Here is a 19,916-nt window from a genome sequence, read left to right on the forward strand (position 1 = left end):
CTTTGATGAAATGTCTATCCACTTCGACATGTTTTGTTCTATCATGTTGAACTGGATTGTGGGCGATTTCTATTGTAGCTTTATTATCACAATATAGATTCATAGGCTGATCATATCTGATTCCCAGATCATTTAAAATGCTTTTCACCCATAATAACTCACAAATTCCATATGCCATTCGTCTATATTCTGCTTCAGCACTTGACCTTGCTACCACCTTTTATTTCTTGCTTCTCCATGTGACCAAGTTGCCTTCTACAAAGGTAAAGTATCCTGAAGTTGATTGTCTAGTAGTTTTATCACCTGCCCAGTCAGAATCAGTATATCCTTCAACACCAGTCTTGTCATTTTTACAGTATAAGAGGCCTTTTCCTAGTGCACCCTTTAGGTATCTAAGGATACGATAAACTGCATTCATATGTTGTTCACTAGGAGAGTGCATAAATTTGATTACAATGCTCACAGAATAAGCAATGTTAGGTCTAGTATGAGATAAATTAATTAATTTCCCAACTAACCTTTGATATCTGTTCTTATCTGCTTCAACTTGATCTGGGTAAACGGCAAGGGAATGATTCATCTCTATTGGAGTATCGGCTGGTTTGCAAGCCAACATTCCAGTTTCGGCCAAGAGGTCCAGGATATACTTTCTTTGTGACAAAAAAATCCCTTGTTTGGATCTTGCAACTTCTATTCCAAGAAAGTATTTCAAATGGCCAAGGTCCTTCATTTCAAATTCAGCAGCCAACCTCTTTTCAAGTAGTTTCATCTCTTCTACATCATCACCTGTTAACACCATATCATCTACATAGACAATGAGTATTGCTACCTTTCCATTACTATGCTTTATGAACAATGTGTGATCTGAATTACTTTACTTATACCCAAATTTCTTCATTGCCATTGTGAATTTTTCGAACCACGCTCTGGGTGATTGTTTAAGACCATACAAGGCCTTGTTTAGTTTGCAAACCACATTTTCTTTTTTCGGTGCTAGCTTTATTCCTGGTGGGACCTCCATGTAGACTTCTTCTTCTAAATCTCCATTCAAGAAGGCATTCTTAACGTCAAATTGCTTCAAAGGCCAATCTCGGTTAGCTGCTAACGTCAGAATTCGAATTGTGTTGAGTTTAGCCACTGGAGCAAATGTATCTTGATAGTCAACACCATATTTTTGTGTGTATCCTTTAGCTACGTGTCTTGCTTTGTATCTGTCAATGCTTTCATCAGCCATAAGCTTTACAGTGTAAACCTATTTGCATTCGATTGTCTTCTTGCCATTTGGTAATGAAGTTAATTGCCAAGTCTCATTCTTTTGGAGAGCCTCCATTTCAATGTTCTTTGCTTGCTTCCATTTAGGATTTTCTAACGCTTCCTGCACACTATTAGGAATACATACAGTGGATAATTGATCAACTGTTAGAGCATATGATCCAGATAATCGGTGAGATGATACATAACTACTAATGGGGTATTTCACTTTTGTTTTCGGATCTGGTTCATATGTTGCTCTTGGTATACCTTTATTGGGCCTTTCGGTTTTTCTGGTTTGTGGAGCAGGTATTGGAGAATTTAAATGTAGGACATAATTTACCTCATTAGTAGACTGATGATGTATTTCAAGACTGTCCTCATCAAGTGATTCAGCTATGTTAGGCATGTTTTGTGAGCTTCATTTGGAGGAGAACTTTCATTCAAATGACCGGCTGCTTCATTCAGTGGAGGAGAAGTTTCATTCAATTGAGCAGCTTCAGAAGGGAAACTCGAATTTGTGGGAGATGTTGGATTAGGATTTGTAGAAGTGGTCAACCAGAGATCTTCTTCTCCAGTATACTTAATCTTTCCCTGAGAAGAAGGAGAGGTGACTCCCCCTAAGTAAAAAGATTTGGATTCTCTAAAGGAAACTTCAAGCGTTACATACATTTTGTGAGTTTTTGGATCATAGCATCTGTACCCTTTTTGAAGATCAAAATAGCCTACAAAAATGCATTTCCTAGCACAAGGTTCCAGTTTATTTCTGAGAGGTTTGAGAATATGGACATAGGTGGTACAACCGAAGACTCTAGGATCCAAATTCATTTTGTGAGGGATAGAGAAGAAAGTTTCAAGCTTCTAGTGTGGGGTGAGAAAATTAAGGGCACTAGAGGGAGTGCGATTAATTAAGTAAACAGCGGATAAAAGAGCTTCACCCCAGTAGGAAGATGGGACATGCATATCAAATAAAGAGGCTCTTACTATTTCCAATAATTGTCTATTTTTTCTCTCAGCCAATCCATTTTGTTGAGATGTTTAGGTACAAGAGGTCTGATGTTTTATGCCAGTAGAGGATAAGAATTCAGAAAAAGGTCCAATTTTGTACTCTAATCCATTATCTGATTGAAGGATTTGGATTGAACTTTTAAACTAGGTGTTGACCATACTGTGAAATCTCTTAAAAGCATTCAACACTTTATTTTTATTTTTAAGCAGAAAGATCCACACCATGCGAGTACATTCATCAATGAAAGATACATAATAGTACGAATGAGAAAAATAGGGGACCCGCCATCAGAATGGACAACTTGAAATGGAATGGTACTTTTATTCATACTGGGATAAAAGGGAATACGATGGCTTTTAGCCATTTCACAAGTAGAGCAATGAAAATTAGAGAAACTACAATTCGAAAATAAATGTGGAAGTAATTTATGAAGATAACCAAAAGAGAGGTGTCCGAGTCTTCTATGCCAGAGCCAAATAGACGAATGAGATGCTGGAGTAGTAGTAGTGGATGCTCTGCCAGGTACACCAGGGTCACAATCCGAGAGTTCAAGAAAGTAGAGGTTGCCATGCCTAACACCGTAGCCGAGAATCATTTGGTTCTGGACGTCCTGAAAAATACAAAAAGTGGGCCAAAATATAACAGTACAATTGAGGTCAGATGTGAGTCTACTAACAGAAAGCAAATTGAAATCAAGGGTAAGCACCACAAGAACAGAGGTAAGGGTGAGTGTAGGGGATAAAACAATACTTCCCTGACCCGTAACATAGGCAGACCCACCATTAGCAGTGGTAATATTCTTCTAATTGCAAGGGCCACATTTCAGTAAGGAAGATGCATCACGTATCATGTGATCAGACGCTCCAGTATCAATAATCCAAGATGAATTCCGAAAGTGAGTAGAAAGAGCAAGAGAGTTACCTAGGATGCCTTCATACATAACATATGATGATGAGGAAGGGATGGTGGACGAGTATACCGGTGATTCGGTTTGTGGGGATTCAACCATGGAAACAGAGAAGGAAGTTTCGGTGATTCAGGTTGAGGGAAAAGGAGGGTGGTAAAAAAATGGTGATTCTGGTTTGGAAAAATTTTGGTGATTCAGTTTGTGGGAAAGTTCAAATTTTTTTTATTCGGTTCGTGGGAAAAGGGTAAAAAAAATGGTGATTTCGGTTTGGGTGGGAGGGATGATGATTTCAGTGATGCAGTTGGTGAGAAATTGTGATATTTCTGAGGAACAAGGGAAGAGTAGGTACGGTGTGGTCAGGGAAAAGAAAAAATGAAAGGAGGAAAATGGAACACGTCAGGCAAGGAAAAAAACAAAGGAGAAGGAAAAAAACAACGTGTCCCAAGGATTGAAACACCTGATACCATGTTAAAAAGGAAACATCATATACAGAATAAACATTCTTCTTATTTTATTTCCTCCTCTTGAATAGTTTATATACAAGATGGTATAACAACCATATCATAAGAATAGGCAACTATCTACAAAATACTAACAATCAGATCCTATTCTTATCTAATAAAACAATATTTACTAACAATCAGATCACATTTAGACTAGCCTATTCTTATCTAATAAAAACAATACTTTAAATTCGCAACTTCTTTTCTACAGTAAGCAACAAAGTCATCAATTAATCAAACTGAACACCTTTATTCCTTCTATGTTTTGCTCCTTATAAACATCAAGAGGAAGAGCAAAAAGACCATTACCATAAATTTCAACTATGAAACAAACATGTAGAAACAACTCTGCCAACATGTCTCGTATCCATGTTTCTGGAATTTTCTGAGACGATAATAGTGTTTATTTTTTTGATAAAATAATAAAAATCATATCAATAATCATTAAAACACAAAAAGAAACAAAGGGAAAACAAAACCCAAATAAGCTTTTCAACAATATATAATTAGAAATTTGTCTTGAACATTAGAAATTAAAAACAAAAAATAGCATACCAAAAAAAAAAAAAAAAATAACCATTGCAAAAAATTTGAAAAAACGAATAACTTCAAGAGTGGATTGAAGCGAAATGGTCGAGAAAGACAGAAGGCGATAAAAACCCTAAGATGTATCTGAAATCGACACACATGAATCTAAAAACAAAAAGAGAAAAGAAAGAGAGAAATTGACACAATAATTTACCCTAGTTCACCCAATATAGGTTACGTCCAGCTTGTCTGTACTACAGTCTCCTTACTACCACTTGTTACAAGTTACGAGTCACTCAGTTTACAACGGAATATAAATAGGATTTAGAAAACCCTAACAACAGCTATTCATGGGTCCAAGCCCAAATTACTAAGAAAAAAAATTACAATAAATCATAAGTCCACAATAGTACCAAGCCTCTATGGAGCCATACCCAACAAGATGACCAATGCAATGTAGAATATCAGGGAGAGTACTTTCAAAGCATAGAAGCCCACAGTAGAGTGAGAAGTGCACTGAACTTGAGAAGAAGATGGAAACAAGGGAGAATATTTAAAACAAAACTGAGAGATGTCGAAGGAAGTGATAGGTAAAATCAGGAGGATACTTGACTTGCTTTTGACTTCTCCTATTTTCAAAAGCCAAAAATTTTAGTTTTTTTAAAAAAGTAAAATTTTGACTTTTTTATTGATTTTTGCTTTTTTTAAAAGCTAATATTTGGAAGAGAAAAAGAACTCGGTAAGATGGCCTGGGTTGCATTTTTCGGAAATGAGTGGCTATTTTCATGGTCTTTTACGAGGATCACGGTAAAGTTTTCATTCATTTGTTTGGATGACCATCCAGCAGTTGAATGGATTTTTTTTTTTACAAGATCATCATCTTGACATCATCAATTGAGTGTGTGTGTGTCGAATCTAACTTGTAGTGATCATTATTTTGATGTAGTTGCAGCTTATATACTTAGCTACTATTTTACTTATATTTTTTGCAATCTTATAGGATTAACCTCTGATGGCCTCATTTTCCATATAGCTCTTACTTATGTTATTATGTAATTAATCTTTAGTTTATGCTTTATCTCTTTATCTTAATTCTCAAAAAAATTATTATCGATGTGCAAGCAATAAGTATATAGTGCACATATTCTATAAACTTAGTTATAGAAAAATTGCAGATCCGTTCCCTCAACACAGATTATATTGAGGGAACTAGCCATGAGTGATTTCTTCATGAAGATTAAAGGAAAGTGTTGAGATTCTCGAAGATTTGATATGATGTTATCTTTTTTATTGTATGCCATATTTAAGTAGAGAATTTTATAGATAGAATAGTTACTGTAAAGATATTATAGGATTGACTTATTATTTTAGGCAAATTATAAGATTGGTAGAATTCCTAATTACGCTGATAAATATCTATTTTGTAACTAGAATAATGTGTCTACACAAAATGTGTAAATGATGTGAAAAAAATAAAATCAATTATTCTTGAAATTCTTTCTCTTTCCTTTCAAACACAACTTGACTTTTTCCCCAAATAAGTAAATTCTATACGTCTACGATACTAAAATCAAGAAGATCAAAATACCATCACAAAATATAAATATTAATATTAAGAGCAATCAAATGTTAATATAAATGTTAATAATAACACAGACCAATTTTTACATGAAAAACCCTTGAATATGAAAAGTAAAAGCACGGAATATAATTCATCTCCACTATCAATAAATACAAAAAATTCCCTGCAACTATAGGCACCACAGATAGATACAGTAACAATTAAGAATTTAAATACAAATTGTACAAAGTAGTGAAAATGCAATGATAAAATACACAACTAACGACAAATTACCCCTGCAAAAAGACCAAAATGCCTTCCATTATAATTTGAATTTAGGCTCATAATTCCAATGGGTTTCCTTCTCGTGAGGGAACCGGCCCAACATTAAATTACGATAATATCTGAAAATTTAAAATTTAAAAAAAATTCAGTTTATCAAGAATCCTGAAAAAAATCTTGTACCAAATGTCCCGTTGGAGTCCAATGCTTTGCCCATCAGGAGAAACTGCGTACAAGAAGATAAAAACCATTAGCTATATTCGTAGTCTGTATAGTTAAAAAAACAAAACACCATTAACTAGACAATGTTTCTGTTGTTGGAATGTCATTTGCACGAAAAATGACCGAAAATAAATACATGACGATATAAACAATTTAATAAATTGAGGAACATATTCAGCATCTTTGCCATCCTTTCTAGCTCCCAGGAAGATTTTAGGATACCCCCAGAACCTAACTTTACCATCTCATCTTCAATGTCTTAAAAATTAGCCCAAAAATAAAAATAAAAATTACCAACAACATTATATTGTAATGAAAATTGGGACCTAGTACCAATTAGATCATCTAATTAAGGTTAATACATGCTAATAGCGCACATTGCACAAGTGATCTGCAGGACAAACTGTAAAAAGATACAACAAAATTTTCAGTTGGTGCTTACTTGTTCACAAGCCCACCAAAGAGGCTTCACTGCACACATTTTTTTTGACACTGCAACTCAAACAGCATATATCAAAACGAAATTCTTGACCGTAGCTGGTATCACTTCGGCTCCCTTGGAAAAACTGTATCCATAAGAACCGCTACAAGACATCAGAGTAATGTACAATAAAACAATATCTCTGGATCCATCCAGTTTGTAGTTACTTCTGTGCACTGTTCAGTTACAAATCAGCTGCTTGTTGAATATAGAAATCCCAAAAGTTACTATAGCTGAAATAAGGACAGACAATACCAATATCAAATCAAAGTATATTATAATGTCCACAAATAATCATTAAGAGCACAATATGTTATCAAATATTCAAATAGGAATACGCAAATTAGGCTTAGAAGGAACACCTTATCTCATCAGCCAGAGTCTAAAGTAAAAACATCACACCATACAATCACATGCTCAAGCTATAAAGTATAAATTGTAAAGGTTTTATAACTAGAGAAATTGAAATCATTTTTAGCAAAAAAAAATAGAAACAAATAATCAATTATTCTAGAAGAACTTTCTATACGTTGCACAATTAAATTTTCTCTGATGAGTACCAAATAAATGCAGATTTCAACCCACATAATGGAACTTACAGAATAATAATTTGAGCCTTTTATTTTTTAAGCTTGTACTTCTGATGCCGATTCCTTCTTGATGAATCATTCAACTCTACAACAAAAGATATGACAAATATTAGAACATCACAAAAAGTCATCGGTGCTTTCATTCTTTGGATTGGTGGATTGCAGACTATTATTAGCAAACATGTCTAAAATCAGTGACTCTGACAAATCCAATCATTCCTATTTTGTAACGGAGGGGTAGAAGCAGACCAAAAGGTCATCGGTGACACATGTATGAGATAGAGAATGTCAAGATATAGATTCAAATCCTGTTTCACCATGTTAAAGGAGTGGAAATGTAGAATGTTCCCTCTGTCCCAATTTTTAAGGCTCGATTTTCGCTTTGGGAAGTCTAAAAATGTGTTTCTCATTTTGGAAGACAAGAAGTAAATTCTTTACTCTTTTCACATATGTCCTTACTTTTTCTTTTCAATTCAAAAAAGATAGGGCCAGTATTCAAAATAACACTCTTGATCTGATATATTAATCTATTAAATAGAATTACGTAGAAATATGTGATGTTCTTTATTAGAACATAAGAATCTTAAACTTGTTGGAAAAGCAAATGAGTCATAATATGTGGAACAGATAGAGTGCGAATTACCTTCTTGAGCCTTGACGGGACAGATAAGACCCTCCCTTCATACATAAATGTTATTAGCACCGCATTTATAATTTTTTTTTTTTTTTTTTTTTTTTTGAAATAGATTTTGTTGAAGCAACAAAGCTTGATGCAGTCTTGCTTTATTAAACCCGGATGAACAGATTCTGTTGAAGTTGGCGAATGTATTTCTTAATGAAATATAGAGAGAGAAAACAAAAAGACAAATCCATTAGAAATGTAAAGCAACGATCGACATGAATCATATTGAAGAGGTGAATGAAATTGAGGTATCATGACGGGAGGACATGTGCATCAGAATTACCTGTTGAGAATCGCACATCACGAAACCCATTTGCCATCAACTCGAATGCCTAGGATGTGGGAAATTATGGGCCAAATTAGCGGGTGCTTTGTATTGCACCGTTCTTCCAGCAAAGGACTTGCAAAGATTTCGAGTTTGATGAGAGAGGGAGGCAGCCTTTCTCCCGCCATATTCTGCAGCTTGGGACAATCTTCAATTGTTAATGTTTGGAGAGAGGTAAGGTGGAGAAGCCCCTTGCAGTTCAACGTCTCCATATTTTCAAATTTATACAGCCACAGAGTGTTAAGGGAGGGAAGCTGAGGCATCAAACCCTCCTTCGGGAATGACTTTACACTCTCACATGCAATGTCTAGATGAGTGAGACCCTGATGCATGCCCATAGATGATAGGCCGCTCAATAATTTCTCGCAATCCCAGATCTCAAGGCTTGTCAAGTTAGGCGGCAGACCCCCTTGTGGAAACGAATCAATTTCTGGGCAATTACTTATTCTCAGATATTCTAACTTTGGGAAAAGAGTATTCATGTGACAAGGCAACGACTTCAACTTGTTGCAATGGCCTAGCCCGAAAGATGTCATGTTGGGCGCAGCAAATCCTTCTGTGGGAAAAGATACAAGATTGGGGCATTGATCAATGTAGAGAAAGCTAAGAGCATTAACCTGTGACTGTGACACTGAAAGAGATTCCATAATTTCAAATTTTTTGATTTCCAGCAACTTGAGATTAGGAAAGGTCTCCAATGAGAAGCATACAACTGAATCACAGCTGTTTTCTATTATCAATGTCTCAAGTAACTCGTGTTGCGTTGGTAATTCTACCTTTTCACAATTTCGGATGAATAGTTCTTTCAAACATTGTGGTAAAATATCCCCCAGAAATGATAAGGCAGATGGACAATCTGAGATCCTCAAAGAATGAAGACAAGTTGGCTGGGTGATGGCCATGGCTCCAAACACGGACTCCACCAACTCGCATCCTGTGATTGATAGGGATCGTAGCGAAATCGGCAACTCTTGCAACCCTACTTTATTGCTTTCATGTATCGTTAATTCGCAAATTGCTGGAGACCTTGGGAGAGAAGAAACAAGCTGATTGCAACGATAAATCTCAAGTGTTTCCAAAGCAGGAAGGTGAGTAGGGAAATCTCCCCTGAAGCTGCTACAATCACTTATTCTAAGCTCTTTAAGTTGAGGAAAAGCATTACACTCATGTGAGCGCCACACCTCCCAACTAGACATTCTATAAAATGAAAGAGTCTCCAAGGATGGAAAGGGTGTTGCTGAACAAGATTCATCATTATCATTCTTGTAAAACTCGCCACCAATAATTTCCAGCCCATTAAAATCTTCAATCACCAAGGATTTCAGGGAGGGTAATTGTCCAAGCGAAGGGAGCATATAACAATTGCTACAAGACTCAAGTCTCACATGAGTCATATTGTGGTAGGAAGAATGTCCTACCCAATCTGGAAATCTGGTACCCCTGTACCTCTTAATCGTGAGCACTTTCAAGTTTTTGTGAGGTTGTAACTTGTCAAATATTTCTCTTTCGATGTGCGTTGACATTGTAACCATATCACCATCAGAAGACCACTCCAAGATCAAATTTTCAATGTGGGTCTTATCCATTATCCTTGCTTCCCTTGCTTCACCAATACTGGTAACATTCTCCAATTTGCTAATCCATAGTGATCCATGAAGATTTGAAAGTTCTCCCAATTCCTTTATCCCATTCTCTTCATGCTCCCCCACAACAAAATCACTCAAGAGCTGCAAATGTTTCAATTTGCTCATTCCTCGAGGCATGTCTTTCAAAACAGTACCTCTAATATCAAGATGTCGCAAGTTCACAAGATTTTGCATGTCACTTGGCAGCATAATCAACTGAGGACAATGACGCAGCTTCAATGTCTGTAGGTTGTGCAAGTTACTCAATGATCCTGGCAATGTTTTGATACCTGTATAAGAGAGATCCAAGTAACGCAGATGGATCAATTCACCTATAGAATCAGGCAATGCATCAAGTTCCCTGAATTGAGAAAATGACAAAACTCTTAGATACTTAAACATTGATAATATGATGAATGCTGCACTTTCATAGCTGAATGAAGGAGTTGAGAAATTGATTGGCAGAAAAGTCCTCAAAGATTTTAGTTTATCAATGGCAACAAAATTTTTTGGGAAAGGATGACTCAGCCTTCCATATGACAAATGACGAGTCTGAATTTTAACATTGTCTGCTTTCCCAAGTTCTTCTGATCTAAAATAGAAGTCCCCTGCAACCGATATTGCTAAGTCATGAATCAGGTCGTGCATCACGAAATACTGTTCAATTAGTTTGAAAAATGACCTGGAAGCTAAATCATCAAAACACTCCGAACCAACTTCTTCTAGTGTCTCTCCTGTCTTTGGTCTCCGTAAAAGATCTTCTGCCATCCATAATAAGATTAATGCATCTTTATCAAATCTATAATCCTTGGGATACAATGAACAATAAGCAAAACAACATTTTAAATGTGGAGGCAGATGGTAATAACTTATTCTCAATGCTGGAATAATTTTACTATCTTGTGTAGGAAATTCCCAAATCTCACTTGTCAATATAGAATTCCAGTTCTTGATATCATGTCTTGTTTGTAAGAGCCCACCAAGGGTTTCTGCAGCTAAAGGTAAACCCTTACACCTCTTAACAATCTCTCTGCCAATTTTTTCTAGAGTTGAATCACCATTAGATTCTGGAAAATGTGCCTTCTTTGCAAACACTGACCAACAATGTTCATCAGACAACTCGTGCAGACTGTAAGGTGGACGAGTTTGGACTACTGAAGCAACCTTCTCGCTACGTGTTGTTACAAGGATTTTACTTCCCGTTATTCCACATTGAAAAGGCGCTTTGAGACTATCCCAACCATGATGATCAATATTCCAAACATCGTCCAGAACAATAAAGAATTTCTTTCTTGCCAGCTTTTCCTTCAAATCAAGTTGAAGTATATTGAAATTCTTCACATTACAAGTACCATGAGTAAGTTCTTCTATTACAGTCCTTGTAATGTTGAGAATATCAGATTCTTCAGACACACAAACCCATGCTTTTAAATCAAACCCCTTCATCAAATTTTCATCATTGAACACCCATTGGGCTAAAGTGGTTTTTCCAACGCCACCCATGCCCACAATAGGGATCACAGATAAATTCTCTTCACTATTGTCATTTAATATTTTGATTATGGCATCTTGGTCATTGTCCCTGCCATATATATTCCCTTTTACTAGAGACGTAGATGGAGTTCTCCATGACATGTTCTCTCCGGGAATCTCTTTCAGGCCAAGAATATCTTTGTATTTCACGATACTTTCTAGCCTGCTAGTGATGTCTTCAATCTCACTTACCACTTTCCTATCTCTCAAATTGAGAAATCGAGACAGAAAGTTACTCACCTCCTTCTGAGTGACAGCTTCAGTAGAAATTTGGTCCAACAAATCATCTGCCACATAAACAGCATCTTTGAGATCATCGAGCCACTTCTTCACAGCGGGATCATAGAATTGTTTATGCTCAGCATCATTAAGCACAGCCTGAACCGCATAAAGGGTGGTCTCCAATCTTTGAATCAACTTGCTGTCAAGCTTCTTGCCTCGGATGAAGTTAGCAACCTCAGGGGAAGAGAGCCTGTCGAAAACAACATTGATAAAACCAGAGAGAAAAGCTCCACCCACTAGAGCACCCGCCATAATATCAAGAATAGGTGATCAGATTTAAGGACAGAAAAAGTAAGTAATTGTTTGTAGTAGTCTCTGCACTAATCTCTGTTCTTTATGAAGTGTATTTTGTATACAGATGTTCTCATATAAGTTCTTGGCCAAAGTCATTGACTTCACATGCTCACAGTCATTGGGTCACTAGATATATTAAAAAATTTGTGTGGGTGCAATTGCTCTCTGCAATACGTTTGTTATTTTTATTTTTTAATTCTTGCTTTAAAGATGCTCCTGACATAGACGAAGACAGACTCGTGGAAAATTTAGGCTCGACTATGTTAATTAGCCAATAATATGCATGCTTGTTTGAAAGATGCGACATAAATTAAACAATCCTTTGAAAATTTCAACTTTTCTGTAATTTGTAATTTGTGGTTATGTCTTTACAATAAGGTTTTTATAAGAGTTATATTGCAGGAAAAGTGACTGTGCAATATTATAGAGATTCGTTTGTCGTAATTTTTTTTTTTTTTTTTTCAAAAAGTGTGTACTCCACAAAATGCAAACCCTTGTAATAAATACAACCAATTGTAGTTATTGTGTAGACTCATAATATTCTGCGGCATGGCCAAATACCTCTTCCCGGCATTCAATTTCCACAATTATAAAAATAATACGCAAAGAGTACAATATTTATTGGCATATGTATTTTGTTTAGGAAAGAAAAAAAAAAACAAAACAAAACAAAGAACAACCCAACGACACAACACAACCGAGAGACAAGAACTATCCATTACCAATATGCATATTAGAAATACAGCAATATCTTCTCATGAATTATGATATCTACGAAGTGACTTAACGAGACTTGGATCATGTCTACGTTTAATATGAGGTCATTAGTAAATAAAAATAACTTTTCGTATATCGTGTATATTGATTATGGTTACATGATGTATCACTCTTAAAATCCTAATATTTGAAACCAATAAATTCATCACTTTGACCCTTGTGCTTATATCGTTTATCACTTGTCACTTTGATGTTTCAAACTCATGGCCGAGAATCTGTTAAAATTCTAATCCTGAGAACTATACATCTCTTCATTGCATTTCTCCTCCTTAATTGTGGTATATATACAAGTATCAATAACAATTCCTACTTAAAATAGTTAACAACTTCTATAAATTAGAACAACCTAATAAATTAATCCTATCTAATTACAATAATATTTCAACAAACTAAATCTTATCTTCAACACTCTCCCTCAAGTTGGTGCATGAACATCTATCATGCCCAACTTGTTAATAGCTTCTTCAAAAACTTTTCCAGAAACGGGCTTTAGTCAACACATCAGCAAGTTGTTCTTGAGACCGCACATGAGGAATCTCAATTATGTGATTGTCAAGCTTCTCCTTTATAAAATGCTTGTCTACTTCAACATGCTTAGTTCTGTCATGCTGAACCGGATTGCGAGCTATTTCTATTGTAGCTTTGTTGTCACAGAAAAGATTCATTGGCTGACTATATATAATTCTTAATTCAGCTAATATGTTTTTAATCCACAACAGTTCACAGACACCATAAGTCATGCCTCTAAATTCGGCTTTAGCACTTGATCTAGCCACTACCTTTTGTTTCTTGCTCCTCCATGTGACTAAATTACCTTCTACAAAAGTAAAGTACCCAGAAGTTGATTGCCTTGTAGTTTTATCACCATCCCAATCTGAGTCTGTATAGCCTTCAATGCATGGTCTATCATTTTTTGAAAATATCATCCCTTTTCTTGGAGACCCTTTGAGATATTTTAGGATTCGATAAACAGCTCTCATATGTTCCTCACTAGGAGAATGCATAAATCTTCTTACAATGCTTACAGAATATGCAATATCAGGTCTAGTATGTGACAAGTATACTAATTTACCTGCCATCCTTTGATATCTGCCCTTATCTGCGTCAATCTCATTTGGATAAACACCAAGTGAGTGATTCATCTCCATCGGAGCATCTGCTGGTTTGCTTCCCAACAATCCAGTTTCAGAGAGAAGATCCAAAATATATTTTCTTTGAGATAAGAAAATTCCTTGTTTGGACCTTGAAATTTCTATTATAAGAAAGTATCTTACTGGACCAAGATCCTTGATCTCAAATTCAGCAGCCAATTTCTTCTCTAGAGATTTCATTTCTTCTACATCATCCCCAGTTAACACCATATCATCTACATAAACAATAAGTATTGCCACCTTTCCTTTGTTACGCTTAATAAATAATGTGTGATTTGAGTTGCTTTGTTGATATCCAAACTTTTTCATCGCTAAAGAGAGCCTACCAAACCATGCTCTTGGTGATTGTTTAAGACCATAAAGTGCATTTTTCAGTTTACAAACCATATTCTGTTTTGAAGGTGTTGTCTGTACTCCAGGTGGTACTTCCATGTAAACTTCCTCTTTTAGATCACCATTCAAGAAGGCGTTCTTCACATCGAATTGTTTCATGGGACAGTCTCGGTTTGCTGCTATAGAGATTAATATTCTGATGGTATTGAGCTTAGCCACTGGAGCAAACATCTCTTGATAGTCTATGTAACACCCCGTATATATCCGGTAATGTTATCATACTATCGTATTAAGCTGCGTTTAATTAAAAATGCGAAATATCTTTTTCTTTTCAATTATGAAGTCATTATCATTACCAGCTTGCTTATTAATCAATTAATAAAATATCGCCTGTATGCAATTGCAATAAAACAGCTAACTGAAATACCTCATGATATAAAATAACCTAATGTATGGCTCTAGTCACGGAACTACAACACGTAGACCGGACCAACTATCAGTTTATACAACTCAACTAACAGTACTAACAACATAGTGGCATGGACAACTCTCATGCTCACCCAAATAAGGCAACAAAGCCCAACATAAGTCTCAACTCAAAACATAAAGAGCAGAAAACATAAATAGCATCCAGTCCAGTCATGCTAGCAAATAAGCAGTAAAATCATAATCAGCTAAGCTCTGACCTCCTGCCACCAGAGGAATCAGTCACCATACTACCTGAACCTGAAAGAAGCATTCCCCAAACGTGGGGTGAGATCTCTAAACAAGAAATCTCAGTAAGACAAGGGGTCCTCAAGGATCTTCCACCCCAAGCTCACTTACATGTGCAATATAAGTTTAAAAGCAGTTCATCAATCTCATTTCTAAAATAGTGCAATACAGCAGATAATCATGTCATGTGTGTCAATACTATTCTACTGGCCAGAGAAATGCAGGATTTATATACGTCTAATACCCTCACATAGTGCAAGATGCCACTTGCATCCACCCCGGATCACTGTCTTGTATGACGCCACATACTCAGGCTTATCGTCAAGATGGAACAACACATGCATATTAAAAGCCATTACACATAAAGCTCAACAACATTTCAAATATTCAAAGCATGTAACACAACATGCATATAAACATACCCCATGGGACATGGTGGAACCACAACATGGCTAAACCGAGGACACGAAAGCTTACCTTGCAAGCTAACACCCAAAGCCAAGAGTCCACAGCTCAAAGTCCAAACACAGCATATTCACAATCTGTTATGGACTAATAATACATCAACAATCATACTCTACAAGTATACAACATAAAGACAATGCCTTTTCATTACGTTTTACGTCTTAAGGCTTCTCACCAAGCCATAAGCCCTTAATCACATGATTCTGACTTACATTAATTAATTACAGAAGTTCAATTTCCTCAAACTAGGGTCCACAAACCCATAGATCAGTTCTGGATGAACAGTACTATAATAGCCCTAACCTAATTAATTAATAAATTAAATGTGATTGAATAATTAATCATGTAATAGTGAGTAAAATTAAGTATAAGACTTAATTAAATGAATTGGAGTCACTTTGGAGGTAAAAAGTGTACTTTGTGAAAATTAAGGGGTATAAAGGGGTGTAGGAAAAAGTACCCAAAATATAAAAATAAAAGTGGAAATATTCCTAGAATAATATTTCAGACTTTTGGGTAAAGTTTGATAATTAATGGAGTTAAATAGATAGATGAGCTGATACCCACCTATAGTCACTTAACTAATGTAAGTGACTTAAAAAAAAAAAGACTCTTTGTCCCCCCACAAACCTGTCGACCAGAAAGAGAAGAAAGAAGAGAAGAAGAAGAAGAAGAGAAAGGGAAGAGAAGAGGGAGGAGAAACCTAGGGTGAGTGATTCTCAACCGTTTTCCTTGATTCAAAAGCCTAAACCACTTAGAATCTCGCCCTCATTCATAATCCTAGCTTGGTTCTTAGTGGGGAGCTTTGTGTTGTGAGATTTCTTCTCTAAAAAATCTGCCCCTTTGAAGGTTGAAGGGGGTTTGGAGAGCATTTGGCTCTTTGGAAGCTTGAGGAACGCTCATTGCATTGTTGTATGATCATTGGTGGTAAGCTTCCACTCTCTTTCACACAAAATTTCTTGATTTTGCATGAGTTAGGGTTTTATGAATAGTGCTTTGGGGGTTTATGATAAGGTGAGTAAATGAGCTTAGATAGTCAAATGATTATACTTGGGAAATTGCAAGATTTAATGCTTGATGTTGGACTTTCTTGCATTGGTAATCAATAGTTTGGTTTGGTTGGTTATTAATTATGCCTTTGTTATGTTAGGATTGAGGCATTGGGACCAACCTTGAGTGACCAACCGTTGGAGCAAGCTATGGAGCTTGATTAGCTCTTTGGAATAGGTAAGTTCATGCTTTTGTTGTGGTATGAATTGGATAGTTTAGTTGATGAATATGTGATATTCTTGAATGCAATATGTTGATTGCATTACACCTTGGTGTAGGTGTGTACTTTGCAAGTTATAGCTTGAATACAAAGTTGACTAGTTGTGGAACCTGTTGGTGGTGAACAAAGGTTGACTGAAGCTTTGAGGTAAGCCTTTGGACCTTGGGTGTAATTCCCTTGATTGTTCCACCAAGCCCTGAATGGGTAGTGGTAGTGATAGTGTATATAAATGCAATGAAATAGTTTAATGCTTTGTTATACGTATGTGTATGCATTTCGTGTGGCATAGGATGATGTTTCCCTATGTTTTGTATGTTGCATGACGATGCGTAATTCATACTTGGTAGTTTAGCTGGCCAGTAGGACTATTTGCATCTGAGTATCCTTAGGACAGCTTGAGGGCTCGAGGGATTTCTCCTGGAGATGTTATTTACACTTTGCATAGATATGTATTTACTGCATTATTATTATTATTGTTATTACACTGATGTTGAACTGTGGGGTGGAGAGATGCTCCAAGGACCCCTGGTTTATTGGATATATTCGTATATCTCACCCCGTGTTGTGGGGACCCCCTTTCAGGAAAGGATGCTGCAGGAGCCACCAGTGGCAAGTGGCCGTATTTGGATTAGTGATGCATGAAGATGTTGCACTTTTTGGGAATATATATATGACATGTAGAAATATCATGTATAGGAGTTATATTTGAAAGCAAATTATCACATGTATACCATGCTTTATTTGATGGACTTAGCCTATGCTCATTTCTTGTGGTCTCTCTTTTGTTGTTGGGAACCAAGGATTTGATCATAGTGTTTTGTAACTAAGTCACATTATTCTGTAATTAAGACATGTTGGATATATGTACATGATGAAAGGATATGCATGTTTCTTTTGAAGTGTATGTATCTTGAAAGAACAAAGAACCATCTATTGAAAGGATTCTATGATGTCAATTAGGTGTAATAACCCTTGAAGAATGAATGGGAAATGGAGTTTCCCCAAGGAACACACCCAAAAATAGGGGAGACCAAGTCTGCCCCAGGTGGAGGGCGCTCAAGCGCTGGTTTGAGCGCTCAAGCGCGCTAGATACGTAAAAATGAGGGAATGCCACTGCCTCTCGGCGCTCAAGCGCTAGTTTGGGCGATCAAGCGCGCTTGATACGTGAAAATAAGTGAAAGCCACTGCCTCTAGGCGCTCAAGCGTTTATTCGGGCGCCCAAGCACGCAGACACCCACCCAAGCGCTCTGAATGACCTGATGGTGACCAAAATTCTTCGCAGTGGGCGCCCGAGCGCCCATTTGAGCGCTCGGGCGCGCATCCCGAGACAGCACCAACCTAGTTTACTAAAATAGTCATAACTTGAGCTTCAGATCTCTGATTTGAGCGCGGTTTGAACCCACGCGAAGCTATCTGTGATTTCTATAACATAGTATGAGATGAGAACTATAAAGTAAGTACAGAAATTCCAATTTAATAATATGTGGAGAGAGTTTAGTATTGAACTCGAACAAAATAATGATATGATGTTAAGCTTAATTTATTTTATTCCGCAATGTAATATGGTTATGATAACGCAATTGGGCATTATAAATTCGGCATGTTTTAAAATGAAAAATTTAACCGGATTTTAATTGAACCCATGTGATTGTAACTGCGCTTAATATCATAATGCAATGTTTACAAACCGGTTCTAGAACGGGGCGTTACATTTTATGGTATCTGAGCAGTTTCGTAGGGGAACTTGTGGATTATTGTTATATATGTTTGGTGTTTAATGCTTTATAGTTGCTTTGGTACTCTTTATGATTATTGCATTTGTGATCACTGAGTGTGAGCCTGATCAACTCATTTCTTTGTGTAACATGTGTAGTGACATGACGAGGAACCGAAACAACCCTGGACCATCAAATACCAATGCTCAGCCAGAACCTGTTTTGGCTGCTTTAGTGAGGGCCAGAAGTGGCCGTGGGGCAACGGGCGGGCAGACTGATCCCGTGGCTGAAACTCTTGCAGTCGTTCAAAGGGAGTTAGCTGCTAGCCGGCAAGCCAATGAAAATTTGTTAAAGACAAATGAAGACTCGTGGAATGCTATGGCCGCGATGATGAACGAGTTGAGGACGTTGAGGGGTGTTAGACATGAGAACCGGCAACCCACTCCTCCTCCTCACACTGCCACGCCTTCTCCACCTCTTTTACATGAAGAGGGTTTAGTGGGTAACAATGAGGGTGAGGCTAGTCACCATTCTGGAAGTCATAGTCATAGTCATCACACCGAGGTTCGTTAACCACGTGTTGAGCATGTTGATGAACACGAAGCTGAAGAAAGAAGATTGGAGCTTTTCGAAAACACAAACCTCCTTCTTTCAAGGGAGGATATGAACCAATGGCGGCAGCAAAGTGGCTCCAGGCTATGGAGAAAATCTTCAGGGTGATGAGATGCCCTGATGCAATGATGTTGGTCTACTCCTTGTATATGCTGGAAGAGGAAGCTGAGGATTAGTGGACCAATACAGTGCAGCCCTTAAAAGCTGAAGGCCGGGAAATCACCTGGCGGTTGTTCGAGACGTTGTTCTTGGATAACTACTTCCCTAGGGAGGCTAGGGAAAAGAAGCAGAATGATTACAATGACCTAAAGCAAGGGTCGATGTCAATGGACCAGTACTTTGCTAAATTCAATGAATTGGTGAAGTACGCCAACTATGTGAGAGCCCTACCTACTTCAGCTGAGATGACCTCCAAGTTCCAATGGGATCTGAATGAGAAGATGTCTCGGAAGATGTCAAATTGTGACATCCGAGAGTTCAGCAGATTTTTGAATCAGTGTAGGAAGGTAGAAGAAGTATACAAGGGGTCCCAGACCAAGAAGTCCTCTGAGGCCCAGGCACCTAATGCCAATAAAGCGACGGGCTCAGGTTATTGGAAGAACAAGAAGATGAAAGGCAAGAAGCTGAGTGTGAACAACCCATTCGACTTAATCAAGAAGTCTGGGACTCAAAAGAATTTTGTGGACAGAGGCCCTCCTCCCAAGTGTAAAGGGAGTGGAAAAGAACATAGAGGTCCGTGTGCTACGGGTGAAGTTATTTGCTATAAGTGCGGAAGAGTTGGTCACCACTCTAGGCAGTGTCCTC

At 37.1% G+C, this 19,916-nt stretch overlaps 1 protein-coding gene across 4 annotated transcripts; it reads right to left on the minus strand.

Annotated features, from left to right (window-relative positions):
- Positions 1-5,881: 5,881 nt before the first annotated feature.
- On the minus strand, positions 5,882-12,103 carry LOC133305165 (putative disease resistance RPP13-like protein 1). Of its 4 annotated transcripts, XM_061505300.1 has the most exons (5): positions 8,300-12,103; positions 7,344-7,419; positions 6,706-6,977; positions 6,225-6,267; positions 5,882-6,055 (listed from the first exon to the last, which is right to left on the minus strand). In XM_061505300.1, exon 1 carries the CDS (start codon positions 12,031-12,033, stop codon positions 8,317-8,319), a length of 3,717 nt encoding a protein of 1,238 aa, XP_061361284.1. In that variant the 5' UTR covers positions 12,034-12,103; the 3' UTR covers positions 5,882-6,055; positions 6,225-6,267; positions 6,706-6,977; positions 7,344-7,419; positions 8,300-8,316. The 4 variants fall into 4 exon arrangements, with proteins under 4 accessions (XP_061361284.1, XP_061361283.1, XP_061361281.1 ...); XM_061505299.1 differs by having other exon boundaries at positions 5,882-6,267; positions 6,706-6,829; XM_061505297.1 differs by having other exon boundaries at positions 5,882-6,267.
- Between the last annotated feature and the right edge of the window lie 7,813 nt (positions 12,104-19,916).

The sequence above is a fragment of the Gastrolobium bilobum genome, unplaced genomic scaffold (assembly GCF_033153095.1).
Source record: "Gastrolobium bilobum isolate Gb01-03AN ecotype WA unplaced genomic scaffold, APGP_CSIRO_Gbil_v1 utg27305, whole genome shotgun sequence".
Lineage (NCBI taxonomy): Eukaryota > Viridiplantae > Streptophyta > Magnoliopsida > Fabales > Fabaceae > Gastrolobium > Gastrolobium bilobum.